This window comes from Rhinoderma darwinii, chromosome 3 (assembly GCF_050947455.1).
Source record: "Rhinoderma darwinii isolate aRhiDar2 chromosome 3, aRhiDar2.hap1, whole genome shotgun sequence".
NCBI lineage: Eukaryota > Metazoa > Chordata > Amphibia > Anura > Rhinodermatidae > Rhinoderma > Rhinoderma darwinii.
The window spans coordinates 398,152,510-398,169,294 of record NC_134689.1 but is presented as its reverse complement, the minus strand read 5'-3'; the positions used below and the strand labels follow the sequence as shown (position 1 = coordinate 398,169,294).

Below are 16,785 nucleotides of genomic sequence, written 5' to 3'. Positions count from 1 at the left end.
GGGCAGTATTATAGTAGTTATATTCTTGTATATAGGAGCAGTATTATAGTAGTTATATTCTTGTATATAGAGGGCAGTATTATAGTAGTTATATTCTTGTACATAGGGTGCAGTATTATAGTAGTTATATTCTTGTACATAGGGGGCAGTATTATAGTAGTTATATTCTTGTACATAGGGGACAGTATTATAGTAGTTATATTCTTGTACATAGGGGACAGTATTATAGTAGTTATATTCTTGTACATAGGGGGCAGTATTATAGTAGTTATATTCTTGTATATAGGAGCAGTATTATAGTAGTTATATTCCTGTATATAGAGGGCAGCATTATAGTAGTTATATTCTTGTACATAGGGTGCAGTATTATAGTAGTTATATTCTTGTACATAGGGGGCAGTATTATAGTAGTTATATTCTTGTACATAGGGGACAGTATTATAGTAGTTATATTCTTGTACATAGGGGACAGTATTATAGTGATTATAATGTATATAGGGGACAGTATTAGAGTGATTATATTCTTGTACATAGGAGCAGTATTATAGTATAGTCTTGTACATAGGGGCAGTGTTATAGTAGTTATATTCTTGTATATAGGGGGCAGTATTATAGTAGTTATATTCTTGTACATAGTGGCAGTATTATAGTAATTATATTCTTGTATATTGGGGCAGTATTATAGTAGTTATATTCTTGTATATAGGGGGCAGTATTATAGTAGTTATATTCTTGTACATAGGGGCAGTATTATAGTAGTTATATTCTTGTACATAGGGGGCAGTATTATAGTAGTTGTATTCTTGTATATAGGGAGCAGTATTATAGTAGTTACATTCTTGTATATAGGGGCAGTATTATAGTAGTTATATGCTTGTATATAGGTGCAGTATTATAGTAGTTATATTCTTGTATATAGGGGGCAGTATTATAGTAGTTATATTCTTGTATATAGGAGCAGTATTATAGTAGTTATATTCTTGTATATAGAGGGCAGTATTATAGTAGTTATATTCTTGTACATAGGGTGCAGTATTATAGTAGTTATATTCTTGTACATAGGTGGCAATATTATAGTACTTATTTTCTTGTATATAGGGGCAGTATTATAGTAGTTATATTTTTGTACATAGGACCCCAGTATTATAGTAGTTATATTCTTGTATATAGGGGCAGTATTATAGTAGTTATATTCCTGTACATAGGAGGCAGTATTATAGTAGTTATATTCCTGTACATAGGAGGCAGTATTATAGTAGTTATATTCTTGTACATAGGGGGCAGTATTATAGTAGTTATATTCTTGTACATAGGGGACAGTATTATAGTAGTTATATTCTTGTACATAGTATCAGTATTATAGTAGTTATATTCTTGTACATAGTGGCAGTATTATAGTAGTTATATTCTTGTACATAGTGGCAGTATTATAGTAGTTATATTCTTGTACATAGGGGCAGTATTATAGTAGTTATATTCCTATATATATATGTGGCAGTATTTTATAGTGGATATAATCTAGTACAGAAGAGGCAGTATTATAGTAGTTATATTCTTGTATATAGGGGCAGTATTATAGTAGTTATATTCTTGTATATAGGGGGCAGTATTATAGTAGTTATATTCTTGTACATAGGGTGCAGTATTATAGTAGTTATATTCTTGTATATAGGGGGCAGTATTATAGTAGCTATATTCTTGTACATAGGGTGCAGTATTATAGTAGTTATATTCTTGTACATAGGGGCAGTATTATAGTAGTTACATTCTTGTATATAGGGGGCAGTATTATAGTAGTTATATTCTTGTATATAGGGAGCAGTATTATAGTAGTTATATTCTTGTATATAGGGGGCAGTATTATAGTAGTTACAGTGAAGGAAATAAGTATTTGATCCCTTGCTGATTTTGTAAGTTTGCCCACTGTCAAACACATGAACAGTCTAGAATTTTTAGGCTAGGTTAATTTTACCAGTGAGAGATAGATTATATTAAAAAAAAAACCTGAAGATCACATAGTCAAAATTCTATATATTTATTTGCATTGTGCACAGAGAGATAAGTATTTGATCCCCTACCAACCATTAAGAGTTCAGCCTCCTCCAGGCCAGTTACACGCTCCAAATCAACTTGGTGCCTGCATTAAAGACAGCTGTCTTACATGGTCACCTGTATAAAAGACTCCTGTCCACAGACTCAATGAATCAGTCTGACTCTAACCTCTACAACATGGGCAAGATCAAAGAGCTTTCTAAGGATGTCAGGGACAAGATCATAGACTTGCACAAGGCTGGAATGGGCTACAAAACCATAAGTAAGACGCTGAGTGAGAAGGAGACAACTGTTGGTGCAATAGTAAGAAAATGATAGACATACAAAATGACTGTCAATCAACATCGATCTAGGGCTCCATGCAAAATCTCACCTCGTGGGGTATCCTTGATCCTGAGGAAGGTGAGAGCTCAGCCGAAAACTACACGGGGGGAACTTGTTGATGATCTCAAGGCAGCTGGGACCACAGTCACCAAGAAAACCATTGGTAACACATTACGCTGTAATGGATTAAAATCCTGCAGTGCCCGCAAGGTCCCCCTGCTCAAGAAGGCACATGTACAGGCCCGTCTGAAGTTTGCAAATGAACATCTGGATGATTCTGAGAGTGATTGGGAGAAGGTGCTGTGGTCAGATGAGACTAAAATTGAGCTCTTTGGCATTAACTCAACTCGCCGTGTTTGGAGGAAGAGAAATGCTGCCTATGACCCAAAGAACACTGTCCCCACTGTCAAGCATGGAGGTGGAAACATTATGTTTTGGGGGTGTTTCTCTGCTAAGGGCACAGGACTACTTCACCGCATCAATGGGAGAATGGATGGAGCCATGTACCGTCAAATCCTGAGTGACAACCTCCTTCCCTCCACCAGGACATTAAAAATGGCTCGTGGCTGGGTCTTCCAGCACGACAATGACCCGAAACATACAGCCAAGGCAACAAAGGAGTGGCTCAAAAAGAAGCACATTAAGGTCATGGAGTGGACTAGCCAGTCTCCAGACCTTAATCCCATCGAAAACTTATGGAGGGAGCTGAAGATCCGAGTTGCCAAGCGACAGCCTCGAATTCTTAATGATTTACAGATGATCTGCAAAGAGGAGTGGGCCAAAATTCCATCTAACATGTGTGCAAACCTCATCATCAACTACAAAAAAACGTCTGACTGCTGTGCTTGCCAACAAGGGTTTTGCCACCAAGTATTAAGTCTTGTTTTCCAAAGGGATCAAATACTTATTTCACTGTGCACAATGCAAATAAATATATATAATTTTGACAATGTTATTTTCAGGTTTTTTTTAAATATAATCTATCTCTTACTGGTAAAATTAACCTAGCCTAAAAATTCTAGACTGTTCATGTCTTTGACAGTGGGCAAACTTACAAAATCAGCTAGGGATCAAATACTTATTTCCTTCACTGTATATTCTTGTACATAGGGTGCAGTATTATAGTAGTTATATTCTTGTACATAGGGGACAGTATTCTAGTAGTTCTATTCTTGAACATAGGGGGCAGTATTATAGTAGTTATATTCGTGTACATTCGGGGCATTATTATAGCATTTACACTGTTCTGCTCAGGGGAAATATTCTAGTATATTCTTTCCCCACTACTCTCGTCAGCTTATGTAAAGTAAATTTCTTAGCAGGGGGGACAATAAGCACAGAAAAATGTATTCTAATATTGTATTTGACAAAATCTCTCTTTTTATACATTTCTTTATTTATGAATGTCAATATCACATGTCGGTGGAGTACAGCCACCATGACCTGGTATCTTACGTACTCCTAATACCCTCTCCTTTTTTCTTATTTAGGTGGTTTTTTGATGCAGTTAATATGCCACGGTCCTCTAAGCCTGTCTTGGTGAATGGGATGGCTATGGCTATTGTCTTCTTTATTGTCCGAATTGCTGTGATTCCAAGCTACTACTCTCAGGTCTTTGCCACATTTGGCACAGAGGGTTACATCCGTCTGGGTATTGGGCCACAGGTAGCATGGATTGTGTCCTGCGTCATCTTGGACATCCTCAACGTGTTCTGGATGTATAAAATTGTGCGCGGATTTTACCGGATTGTAAAGTCGAAACCTGGAGGAAAACCTACAAGGAACCATGCCGACTGACACTGTGTGAACTCCTTAAGTGCTCTAGTCTCATTCGGTGACAGGGCCGCATTCAAGGAGAAATTTGAATGGAAGCCACTTACCAAACACTAGCGTTACCATGTGGTAGCCTCTTATTGGACCATACCATACGAAGGGGTTTGTTGATGACCATGTCACCTAATATAGTACCTCAAAAAGTCTCATTATAAAAAGGGGTTGCTTTTAAATACTGGTTAAAAAACTAAATTTCTAGTAAATTTCTTATTTTTTGTTTAAGCAAAAAGTCAAGAGTATCCTGTAAAAATTGAGACACAGGCTTTTTGTAGCCTGCCCTATGTCTGCAATAATACTGTAGTAGACATAACTGATGGGGTATGGCGACTTGAAAAATATCTGATAGGTGCTATATCCAGTAATGCCAAGAGAAAAAGTCACTCCCATTTATACAAGCTCCTCCGATTGACAATGTTTTAAAACGGGTACCGTGTTTTTAAGCATGGTCTGCATTTATTTTTGTTTCGTTTTTGTTTAGTTTCCCTGCAGCGCCACCACAGGACAAATAGAGCATTACATAGTACCTATTGAAATCCATGCAATGCATGAATATGCTGGGTCCTCCAGAAAGAGAGAGACACTCTGTAGCTACTCCCCGCCCTGTCTTATATAGATGAGGGTGCCGAATGGGGGTCTATAAACTCCTCTATAAACTCATAATTCCCTAGTAGTTTATTTGAAAATGTGTTTTGTTTTTTTGTTTGTTTTTTTGAATTTTTAAACCAGACAACCCCTTTGAGCCATCGTAAACATTTTGCATTAAATGTCTTAACCTATAGCTGCCAGATATCCCTAAATCCCAAAAAAAGTTCTCAATTTAAAAATTTGTCTATGCAAAGTCCCTATTTTCTTAAAGGAACATTCTGGGCAAAACTAGTGCAGAGCCTGAGTGGGCGGAGCATGACCCAGGGATTCAAAGAACACCGAAGCCTTTGACATGCATCGCCCCCACTGACTGCACTAGGGATAACAGTGCATCATCATTTTTTCCCAGTGTTTTCCTTTTAAAGGTGTTCTTCAGGATTTTGTGAATATCCCAGACTACTCTATCTTCTTAATTGTAGATTGTTCTAACATGGTGTCCATGTGTTCTGACCACAGGAACCTTGGCAGCAGAGGTCATCAAAGTATGTTTACATGTGGCATGCCCCTTTCCCAGCCAGGTTTCTCTTAATAAACGGAATACACAGAATGTCTATGGAGGGTTATGGATTCCTCCAGTCCATTGAGTTGTTAGTGCTGATGGAGAAAAGTCCTAATTTTGTATTCACCAATTAATTCTGTTCCCCAAAATCTCCATTCTGATGTGACTTTAGACAAGCTGAAGATCCTATCTCTTCTTGTGGACTGGTCTCACTCTAGGGCGTAACTTGAATTTCCTTGGCCCCAAAGCAAAGTCTGTAACCGTACTCCCACCTACCATTTGCTATTCATAATACTGGTGTCTTCCTATGTGGCAAAGGACTCTTTGGGCCCCCTCATGCACCCGGGCCCGGGTACGACTGCTACCTCGGAAGTTTATTCAGGGAATTGAGGTAAACTATTTCTGCTAGTCTAAAAATTCTCTCCCTATAACCATGTTTTAGTCTGTAATTTACCATGTCCTCCCATGAATATTGGCCAATTAGTATTGATTGTACTAATTTCTCCTATAGTGATGGGGTAGGGAACAACATCACCATCAGCAGGACTGTAGTAACCCTATAACCCCTGTTATACAGATCAAATTTAGATTTGTACAGAAAACCTCAAAATTCAATGAATTTTTATCTATTTATAAATGGCTAATTTCCAATCTATGAAATGTGAAATATGAAATGTTCTTTTTAAATAAATAAATAAAACCCAATAAATCTAAAATATTTTTAGCTTGATGTCCTTAGTAACTTGGCCAATTCCTCCTCCTCCTCCTCCTCCTCCTCCTCTGATACTCAGGGAAAGAACCAATCAGACATCACAATTTTACCTATAGCACCCCCCTTTCCCATGACTTCGGTTAGGGTCGAGGTACTTCGCTGGCCTCAGGTCTTAGGTGCCTCTTGCTGGTCCGGTGATTTATTCCCTGGTTAATCTCTAGCATGAGTGGAATCAGACCAAATTGGAATAGTTTGAGGTATGGTTGCTATGGGCAACTACAAACGTAAAATTAATTAAAACTTTCCGGGGGGGGGGGGGGTATAACTGAGAGATGGACCGCAGAAGTATGGTCAGGCAGTCCAGAAGTTCGCAACGGGAGTGGGGTAGATATGGATATGCAGTACCGAGGTGAAACATAAGCGTAGTTGGTTTGTGCCAAAGTTCTGGTAACGGAGGTCGACCAGTGACGGGTATGCAGTACAGTAGGGGTTAATTCAGGAGAGTTCACAAATGAGTCACGGATTCGGTAACAATGGTCTAGTAGAGGCGGGTATGCCGTACAGTAAGACCCCCATCACATCACGTTTCTGAACTCCATTTATCGGGTATGTCAGGAAAGTTCCCAACATTCACGATAAACGTGTCCAAACAGGTCTATTAGCCCGACAGAGGCCAAAAGAGTGTCCTAATTTCTGTCTGGTATGCCTCGATATACCTCTTTTTACTACACACTTCAATCCTTAAAGGGGTATTCCGGTTACAAGTTACCCCCTATCCTTAGGGTAAGGGGTAACTTGCTGATCGGTGGATGTCCGACAGCTGGGACCCCCACCGTTTACGAGAATGGGGGTCCCAAACCGCTCGTCTGAACCAAGCGGCAGGTCACTCAATCGCACTGCCGCTCCATTCATTCTCTATGGCAGCGCCGGAAATAGCCGAACGCTGTACTCTGCTATCTTTGGTGCTCCAGCAGAGACTGAATGGAGCGGCAATGCACATGAGCGACCTGCCGCTCGGTTCAAACGGTGGGGGTACCAGCTTTCGAACATCCACCGATCAGCAAGTTACCCCCTAGGGGGTAACTTGCAACCAGAATACCCCTTTAAGGATGGAATAGTGTAGTAAAAAGAGGTATATCGAGTCATACCAGCCAGAAATTAGGACACTCTTTTGGCCTCTGTCTGGCTAATAGAGCTGTTTGGACATGTTTATCGTGAATGTTGGGAACTTTCCCGACATACCCCACCGATAAGCAAGTTACCCCTTACCCTACGCATAGTGGATAACTTGTTGTAACCGGAATACTCCTTTTTGAGGATCCTGCAGAAAATGTTTTTTAACATGGAAGTCTATGGTGATGGATGCCACTCTTCGGGAAGCTCCAGTGACATAACTGTCCATATTTGGCACCAACTGAAGGGATTGACCGACAACGCTGGATCACGGAAAGGTGAGTATATATTACAATTGTAAACAGAGAAATTTTGGAATGTTCCCGTTGTTTATACTGCTGAGCAGCTCTGTGTGATTGGGATCATTCTGTGATTGAAAGGCCTACCCTTGTTTTGCCATATGTATCATCGTCATGTGTGTACTGTATGTGTTAGATTATTATAGAATACATAATACTACATTAGGCAGCAGATTTGCCGGTGTAGAATTTTTGTATTACCTTGCTGACATCTATGACACTAAGAGAATTCCTGCCAACATTTTATTGACTCTTTTTCATTTAGGAAGAAAGAATATACTTATTTTTTTAAAGTTTTAATAGAAAAATGCTATTACACAGTTCTGACTGTAGGGGGTTGTGTTGTCTTCAACTAAGTAGAGATGCTGTATAAAGCCACCGCTAACACAGTGACACGTACTAAAAAAATGACTGCTCAGATCTCCTCTGTGTAATCACTGTCTGATGAAGCTGACGGCCGACCATACATCATGAAAATTGTGGGGGCTCTTTGTTTGTTTTACTGCGGTGTGACTTAAACCCTCTAAAGCAAGCCACCCAAGACGTCCGCTCATCACATTGGGTGCTGAAGCTCCAGAAAACTGATATCTGAGTTATGATAATGCTCGTGGGGGGGCACGTCATCAATAGTGCGATATTACGTGTCAACCAAATAAATGGGCCACCATGTAATACAAGTTCACCTTGAGTCTGCCAGAGTGAGAGACACTTTACAGCTATGGCTTCACTATAGCAAATCGAGGGGGTTCCCAAGTAGAGCGACCACCATTTATGATGTCCATATGCCCTAATAGGTCATATGGACGGGGATTGTCCAGTTGGGACAACTCCTTTTTAAAACCAGTTCATTTCCTAGAACTGGTTCTTGAAGTAGAAAAAATGGCAAGTAAATGTCTAAGAGCCTCATTTGTGGCCGCGGTTAGTAGGGCATTCGTAAGATGGGTTGTGTTAAATGTGGCTATTGGACTGGCAGCTCCAAAGTCCTCTAGCCTGACCAGTTAATAAATGTTCTTTAGTCCTTAGGCTGTCTTTTCTGTCTCCTATGTATATATTCAAGGAGATATCAAGTTATCATTACCATTATCAAGTAAATAGAGTCCAAAAATTACGGCATCAGACAAACTTTATTAAATCATTCACAAGATACAGCTGGGAAGCCCAACCAATTGTGACACCTCGCACGAAAACCATGGCACGTCTGCCCCTGGCTCCTCCCCTAACACATTACTGGCCACCCCCTCCGCTGGCCACCTTTTAGCTCCAGCCACACCAACCTGCACCAAGCCGGCCACCTGGGTACCCACTGGTCGTCGTGACCAAACTTCGTAACTGCCCGGGCCAGAGCCATCCAACTTGGGGCTCTGCCACACAGCCTGTGCCCCCCCCCCCCCCACATTGCAGAGGCAAATGCAGGATTTTTAAAAAGGGGTTTCCAAATGCATACTTTTCAAACTAAGTTATTTTCACCATGCTCCCACCAGCCTCTGATTTACATTACGAGTATTGGTTTGCACGTATCCACTAGTCTAGCCCTTTATATTACGAGCTCTGATATAAAGGGCTATGCTAGTGGAAATGTGCTGACCAATACTCAGACTAAAAACAATTGTAGATATTGCCACACTCACTCCCCCCTGTAGATAGTGCTACAGTTTCCCTTGTAGATGGTGCTACACACTGTCCCTGTAAATAGCGCTAGTTCCCCTGTAGATAGTCATACACAGCCCATGTAGATAATGTCACAGTGCCCCCAGTAGATAGTGACCCCTGTAGACAGCGCCACACACTGCCCATGTAATAGCTCCATACACCGCCCATGTAGGTAGTGCCACAGTGTCCATGTAGGTAGTGCCACACGTAGTGCTGCACGCTTAAACACTCACCTGTCACCGTTCCTGCACCGTCCTTTCCTCCAGCGTTGCATGCCTGGTCTTTTCTGACCATGCCTGCTACAGCGGATCGACACAGGCAGCGCGATGACGTCATCACTCCCCTGCCATTCAGCGCTTTTTTGTGATGCAAGCGAAGTTCCCTTGCCTCGACAGCACTGTCAATTGCTTCTGCGTCCTTAGGACACCGATACAATTGAGTTCTATAGTCCGGGCCGGCCTTAGGGGTGTGCGACCTGTGCCATGGCACAGGGGGCATCACTCCAGGTGGAAGGGGGCGCTGTGCTGGCTCCCTTCCCCTGCTTGTTTCAGAAGCGCCTGTGCCCGGCGAGTCAGCAGCCGCCTTTCTGCTAGGGCACTTCTTCACTTCAATCAGTGGCGTCGCTACCGCTGTAGCAGCCATAGCGGTTGCTAGCGGCGAAACCTGGGATGAGGGGGCCCGTGTTGTTCCCACCCATGGACGGCGGCACTGCTAGCAGCTGCTATTACAGCGGTAGCAACGCCACTATAGCAGAGCAGGAAGGTATCTCCCTGCTTTAATATCTACTAGCGCCACTGTTGCTCCCTGAGGGAGCGGAATCCCCATGTGGACGTGGATTGCGCTCCTGGATGAAGCGCTTGATGTCTCTGTCCATAAATGGGCACAGACAACAGGGGCTTCTCCTGGAGTGGAATCCCCGGTCACAGTGTCGGCAACGCTGTGGATGGGGATTCCGCTTCAGGAGTTGCCCCTGATGTCACTGTCCATATATGGGCAGAGATATCAAGCGGAGCACTCCAGGAGCGGAATCCCCGGCAACAGGGGGATTCTGCTCCTGAAGGGAGCTACAGTGGCGCTTTCTACAGGGCGGGGGGGGGGGTGCTACCTACAAGGGGGCTGTGTGGCACTACCTACAAGGGGGCTGTGTTGCACTACCTACTGGGGGTATCTGCGAGTGGCGGACTGATGGTCATTTTAGTGAGCGTCACGCTGTAGGAAAAAGAGGAAACAAAGTGCACATAGTGCATGAACCTGTAGAATAAAAGGAGAATATAAAACGGTGGTCAATTATGCTGACCTGATGGTGCAGCCCAAATTCCAGTCCGAAGATTGATAAAGCTCCGCTGTGTAGATCCAGGAGATAAGAATGTAAAAAACGGAAAGTCCGAGGGCGCAGCCGTACCGGAAATTACTTTTCATTTTTGTACAATAAAACAACAACAATGTGTTTCAAGGCTGTACTGGCCCCTTCGTCAGGTTGAGTACAAGTGATTAGTCAATTTACAATGTCTCATTGGGAATTGACTAATCACTTGTACTTAACCTGACGAAGGGGTCGGTACGGCCTTGAAACACGTTGTTATTTTATTGTACAAAAATAAAAAGTAATTTCCGGTACGGCTGCGCCCTCGGACTTTCCGTTTTTTACATTCTTATCTCCTGACAGTGGCGTAGCTATAGGGGTCGCAGTTGCGACCGGGTCCCTAAGCCTGGGGGGCCCACGGGCCCCCGTTGCCATACAGTATGCTTCCTAACTAAATCTTCTGTGCCGTGAAGCCGGCACTTCCTGGTTACGGTCACATGGTACACTTAGTGTACCATGTGACCATGTTGTCATGTGACACGTCTTCCAGACAGAGCAGAAGAGTCGGTGCGGAGGACTCCAGGTAAGCTGCAGTGTAATGTATTGTGTTGTAATGTATTGTTTTGTGATGCCTTGTAATGTATTGTGGTGTTTGCGGTGGAGAGGGGGGGGCGTTAAATCACAGACCCCCCTCCTCCACCGCAAACTGCACAATACAATACAGTATAGTACACATGACTATGAGAGCGGGGCTGCGGCTGTGTAATACAGTCACTGCCCCGCTCCTGTGTCCTGATATGTGCGCGCCGTCAGGATGATGCGATGCGGCTACAAAACACCCCCATGTTCTGTCTTCGGTGCCTGCGCCGCCGCTCATTAGTGCAGCGCCGGCCGCATCACCTCATGCTGACCGCGCGCGCACTTCCTGTCAGGAGCGGGGCAATGACTGTATCACACAGCCGCAGCCCCGCTCTATAACGGCGGAGATCAAAGAAACCTCTTATCTCCGCCGCTATTCTCCTGAATGCTGCGATCAAAGCTGACTGCAGCATTCAGGGGAAAATGAGAAGGGGGGATCCCCCTGGATCGCATCACAGGGACATACCATATATGGGCAGACAGCCCAGGGTCCATTGAAGGACCCCAGTTCTGTCTTACCTCAGTATGCCCTAACAGGAAATATGGTATGTCCTAACAACTGCCTGTGTACGATCAGTACACAGGCAAATGTACAGGTATATAGCTATAGGCCAGTACATTGAAGTTTAAAAATAAAGTAAAAACAAAGTAATGTTAAATTAAAAAAAATACACATACACCTTTTTTACAATAAACATTAAAAGAAGTCTCGATACATAAAATATACACACATTCGGTATTGGCGCGGCCGTAATAACCTGCACAACTATTTTTCTGCATCATTTATGATGTGTACTCTGTCAAAAAAATAAAAATTGCTTTCTATCACTTAGGCCCCATTCACACGACCGTGCCCGCAATCACTTCCCGCGATTGCGGGCACGGCTGGCCGCCGACTGCCACCCGCATTTTCGGGCCAAAGTATGGGAGCACGGCCCGCAAAATGCAAAAGAACGGACATGTTCCATAATTTTTGGAACATTTCTACGGCACGGACACCCATCCGTAGCGCTACGGAAATGTGTCCGCGCTCAATGAAAGTGAATGGGTCCATTTTTGCGGACCTCAAAAATGGAGGTTATTTACGGTCGTGTGCATGGCGCCTAATTGTGAGGCACAAGGTGTGATGATGAATTTAACCTCCATGTGCCTCACATTAATAGTAATTAAGCCCATCATGTATCTTATATATTAACCCATTATGACTGAGAAACATGATGGGGTTAATTACTATTAATGTGAGGCACATTCAAAATTCATCACACCTCGTGCCTCACATTAGAAAACGAAAGAACTTTTTTTTATTTTTTACTACTGTTGGCAAAGTAAACAAAGTATCGGTATCGAAGTCCAAATTTTGGTATCGTGACATCCCTACACTGTGGATCGCGTCCCCCTGGGGGTTCGTGAGTCGCTCACCGAGGTCCCGGTTCCAATCAATGCTGGAGCAAGGAGCTGACATTTCCTTGATCCAGCATTCACTGTGCCTTGAGCGGCTCGACGCAGGCTGTGGGATGTAGCGACATCATCGCGCCTGCCTGCGCTGAGTCACTCATAGCACAGACCGGAGGAGGCGAAGGATCCTCCACTCGACGTGGGCACGGGGATAGGTAAGTAATTATGCTATTTTTATATTATGCACATATGGGGGCATTATACTGTATGGGGGCTGATATTGCGGGGGGGGGGGGGATTATACTGTATGGGGGGGCTCATATGGGGAGCATTATACGGTATGGGGCATTATACTGTGTGGAGGCATTATACTATGGGGGCTGTTGGGCAAGGCGTCTGGGCATAGGCGCGCGCAGGGGTCTGATGATGATGATGATGATGATGATGATGATGGAGGTGTTGGGGAGGGGTAGGGGGGCCCAAGCTGAATTCTTGCACCCAGGCCCATGAGCCTTTAGCTACGACCCTGTCTCCTGATTTTAGTGTGAGTGGGGGGCTGATGGTCTTTTTACTGTGAGTGGGGGGGGCTGATGGTCTTCAAGTGCTTTCCACCTCTGAGCTCCAATTGAAATTAACAGGAGGCAGAAAATACCTGCTACGCTCGTTTGGTGCTTTTTTTTTTTTTTTTTTTTTTCCTGCGTCTTTTGCATTCGCTTCAACGGCTTAAAAAAAAAAAAAACGCAAAAAAAAAAGTTAAACAACGCTGTCAATTCAAAATCTGCTTCAACATACCTGAAGAAATTTTGAGGCAGATTTTTTTTGCCTTACAAAAAACGCTGTGTGAACATACCCTAAGAGTGCAGTGCTTGTTTTTAGCCGTTTTCTGCCTTTCTCGAAACCATTTTTGGTACGGGTGCCCTGAGGAAATTTTATTTTTCCAGTGTGTGTAGGGGTACTACAGGGGGCAATATACTGTGTGAGCCACTTAGGGGGCATAATACTGTGTGGGCACAATTAGAGGACAAAATACTGTGTCCTTGAAGGGGTTATAATATATTATCTTATTAAACATTATTATTATACTGTATGAGGGCACTAAAGGGGCATAATACTGTGTGGGGGCACTACATAGGCCATTATACTGTGGAGGACATTATACTTTTTTATGATTGGGTGGGGCGCCGAAAGATAATTTCGCACAGGGCGCCATCTATCCTAAGGCCGGCCCTAGTTACAGGGGGGGGTTTCCGGCAACTGCAACCCCCCCCCCCCTGGGTGCAACTCTGCATTGGTGAGCGGCTCTGCCACACAGCTTATCCCCCCCCCCCCCCCTTGATAATCAGCTCTGCCACACAGACTATAGCTTGCTTGCTATCATCCCATGAACCTCTGCTTTTGTGCAAGTGGCATGCCGCAATTCAATCACACAACCGTCCAAGTGGAAGCGCAACCCTCCATAACCGTAACGGCAGGGGGTAGAAATCTGTACTCCCTGTTCAAAATGAAATGGCTAGCCAGCCCTAAAACAAAGCCCTTATGAACCCAAACTAAACCCTTGTCCCACCAGAGGCACGCAATGTTCAATCCCACGGTATCTCTGGTATTTGTATAATACGGCATCCTCCTTTGTGCTGCATCTGCTTGGCCCGTACAATGTTTAGTCCGGATAATCCGTTGGATCAGACGCGAGTGACAGGCATCGTCCTATGCGCCGTGTGACACATAGACTTCACAATCCGGGCAGGTAGAACATGGTGTTCGGTCCTGGTAATCTGTGAGATCTTGTGCGGTGGGTCATGGGTTTTGTCATTGGCTATAAATCTGTTCTTTTTTCATGGTATCCCCCCTCCCCGCACACCATACCAGTGGCATATTCACTGTATAAATTGTCCTGTGACAATGTGCAGAGGCCCTGTGCACGTTGCATTATGCTCGCTGCTATGTACTCGGCTATTATGACTATTTTAGGAAGAGCTGCTTATGTAAGACACTCCCTTCTTTTTACACACCCGAGCCTCATTCAAAGGGAATTTCTATACAAACGGCATCGGGAATGTGTCACTATGACACGGTAGGACTTCACCCCTCGGGATCCCTGCACAATGACACCAGATATTAAAGCGTCTGCCCACCTATAAACACCATATTGCAGGGTACATATGCAGTTAATCTATATAAAAAATTGGAGTCCGTTTTCAAATAAATGACATTACTAATCCTGTACCGAGTTACAGCCTATATTATACTCCAGTGCTGCATTCATAATTCTGCAGAACTTAAATCTGCCAGCATTTCCTGCTTGTTCAGTGTCTACAAAGAGCTTACGCTGGTTATTTGCACTTTGGAAAGTGTCCTCTTTATAGCAGGCGTTGCCCCACCACATTATTGACGATCTCTATAGTATAAGCTGATATTTTCTGGAAGGGTCCATCATGTTTTGGTTCAACATCCATTATCCTAAATTTAGTGATGGCCAAAAAACAGCACAAAAGTAGCGGAGATCAAGTAGTGGGGGTATCAAGTCACATTCATTGTGTTACTCAATGAATTACTGGTTTACGCCCGGAGCCGCAAACCAGTCTAGCCCTGTCACAATGGCATATATACATACGGTATGTGACACTAGGGGGTATATTCTAAAAATACTGGAATCTGAAAGTGACTTTGAAACAATGAGACAATTTTATAGTCTATCCAATTAAAAAGTCTTGTGTGTGATATATTCAAAAAAACTCTTTTATAAAGATTTTATTGCTGTCTGAAGAAGATGATTTCATAGACTTGTCATGAAAAGGCTGAAAATTTAAGTAGCTTCTGTGTATAGTTGTATATGTTATACTAGCTGCACATATATATCTTCTTGTATATAGTGATATGGAGCATGCGGGTATATACTGGGCATCTTCTGTATATAATTATATAGGTACAGCTGGTATAAATTATACATCTTCTTGTATATAGTGATATGGAGCATGCTGGTATAACCTGGGTATCTTCTGTATATAATTATATATGTACAGCTGGTATAAGTTATATATCTTCTTGTATATAGTGATATGGAGCATGCTGGTATAACCTGGGGATCTTCTGTATATAATTATATATGTACAGCTGGTATAAGTTATACATCTTCTTGTATATAGTGATATGGAGCATGCTGGTATAATCTGGGTATCTTCTGTATATAATTATATATGTACAGCTGGTATAAATTATACATCTTCTTGTATATAGTGATATGGAGCATGCTGGTATATACTGGGCATCTTCTGTATATAATTATATATGTACAGCTGGTATAAGTTATACATCTTCTTGTATATAGTGATATGGAACATGCTGGTATAACCTGGGCATCTTCTGGATATAATTATATATGTACAGCTGGTATAAGTTATACATCTTCTTGTATATAGTGATATGGAGCATGCTTGTATAACCTGGGTATCTTCTGTATATAATTATATATGTACAGCTGGTATAAGTTATACATCTTCTTGTATATAGTGATATGGAGCATGCGGGTATATACTGGGCATCTTCGGTATATAATTATATATGTACAGCTGGTATAAGTTATACATCTTCTTGTATATAGTGATATGGAGCATGCTGGTATAACCTGGGCATCTGCGGTATATAATTATATATGTACAGCTGGTATATGGTATACATCTTCTTGTATATAGTGATATAGAACATGCTGGTATAACCTGGGTATCTTCTGTATATAATTATTTATGTACAGCTGGTATAAGTTATACATCTTCTTGTATATAGTGATATGGAGCATGCTGGTATAACCTGGGCATCTGCGGTATATAATTATATATGTACAGCTGGTATATGGTATACATCTTCTTGTATATAGTGATATAGAACATGCTGGTATAACCTGGGTATCTTCTGTATATAATTATTTATGTACAGCTGGTATAAGTTATACATCTTCTGGTATAACCTGGGCATTTTCCAGGTATATTATGATACATGTATACTTGGTGGAAAATCTTCCTATATAGAATGATGAGATTTTCTAGTTGTTTCTGATCTTTGGGAATAATGGGGTCATTCCTACAGAAACCACAACCAATAGGTTATGTAATTATGTAAGAAGAGTTGTTTTCACATAAACCAACATCTATAATGTGCAAACAGTGTATATATAATCCCAGCCTTGCTACTCCGCTGCTCTACTTCCCTTCTTCCCATTAGGATGGTTGTTCTCGATATGTAGGTTTGTAGGTAGATGTGTTCCCTT

At 42.4% G+C, this 16,785-nt stretch overlaps 1 protein-coding gene across 1 annotated transcript in view; it reads left to right on the top strand.

The window, feature by feature from the left end:
• The window catches only part of LOC142750183 (TLC domain-containing protein 4-A-like), a 32,764-nt gene extending 26,693 nt beyond the window's left edge, over positions 1–6,071 (top strand). The window contains exon 7 of the mRNA XM_075859051.1: positions 3,867–6,071. Coding sequence (XP_075715166.1) covers positions 3,867–4,173 — 307 coding nt within the window. The 3' untranslated portion in view covers positions 4,174–6,071. The remainder of the gene's footprint in view (positions 1–3,866) is intronic.
• Positions 6,072–16,785: the final 10,714 nt, after the last annotated feature.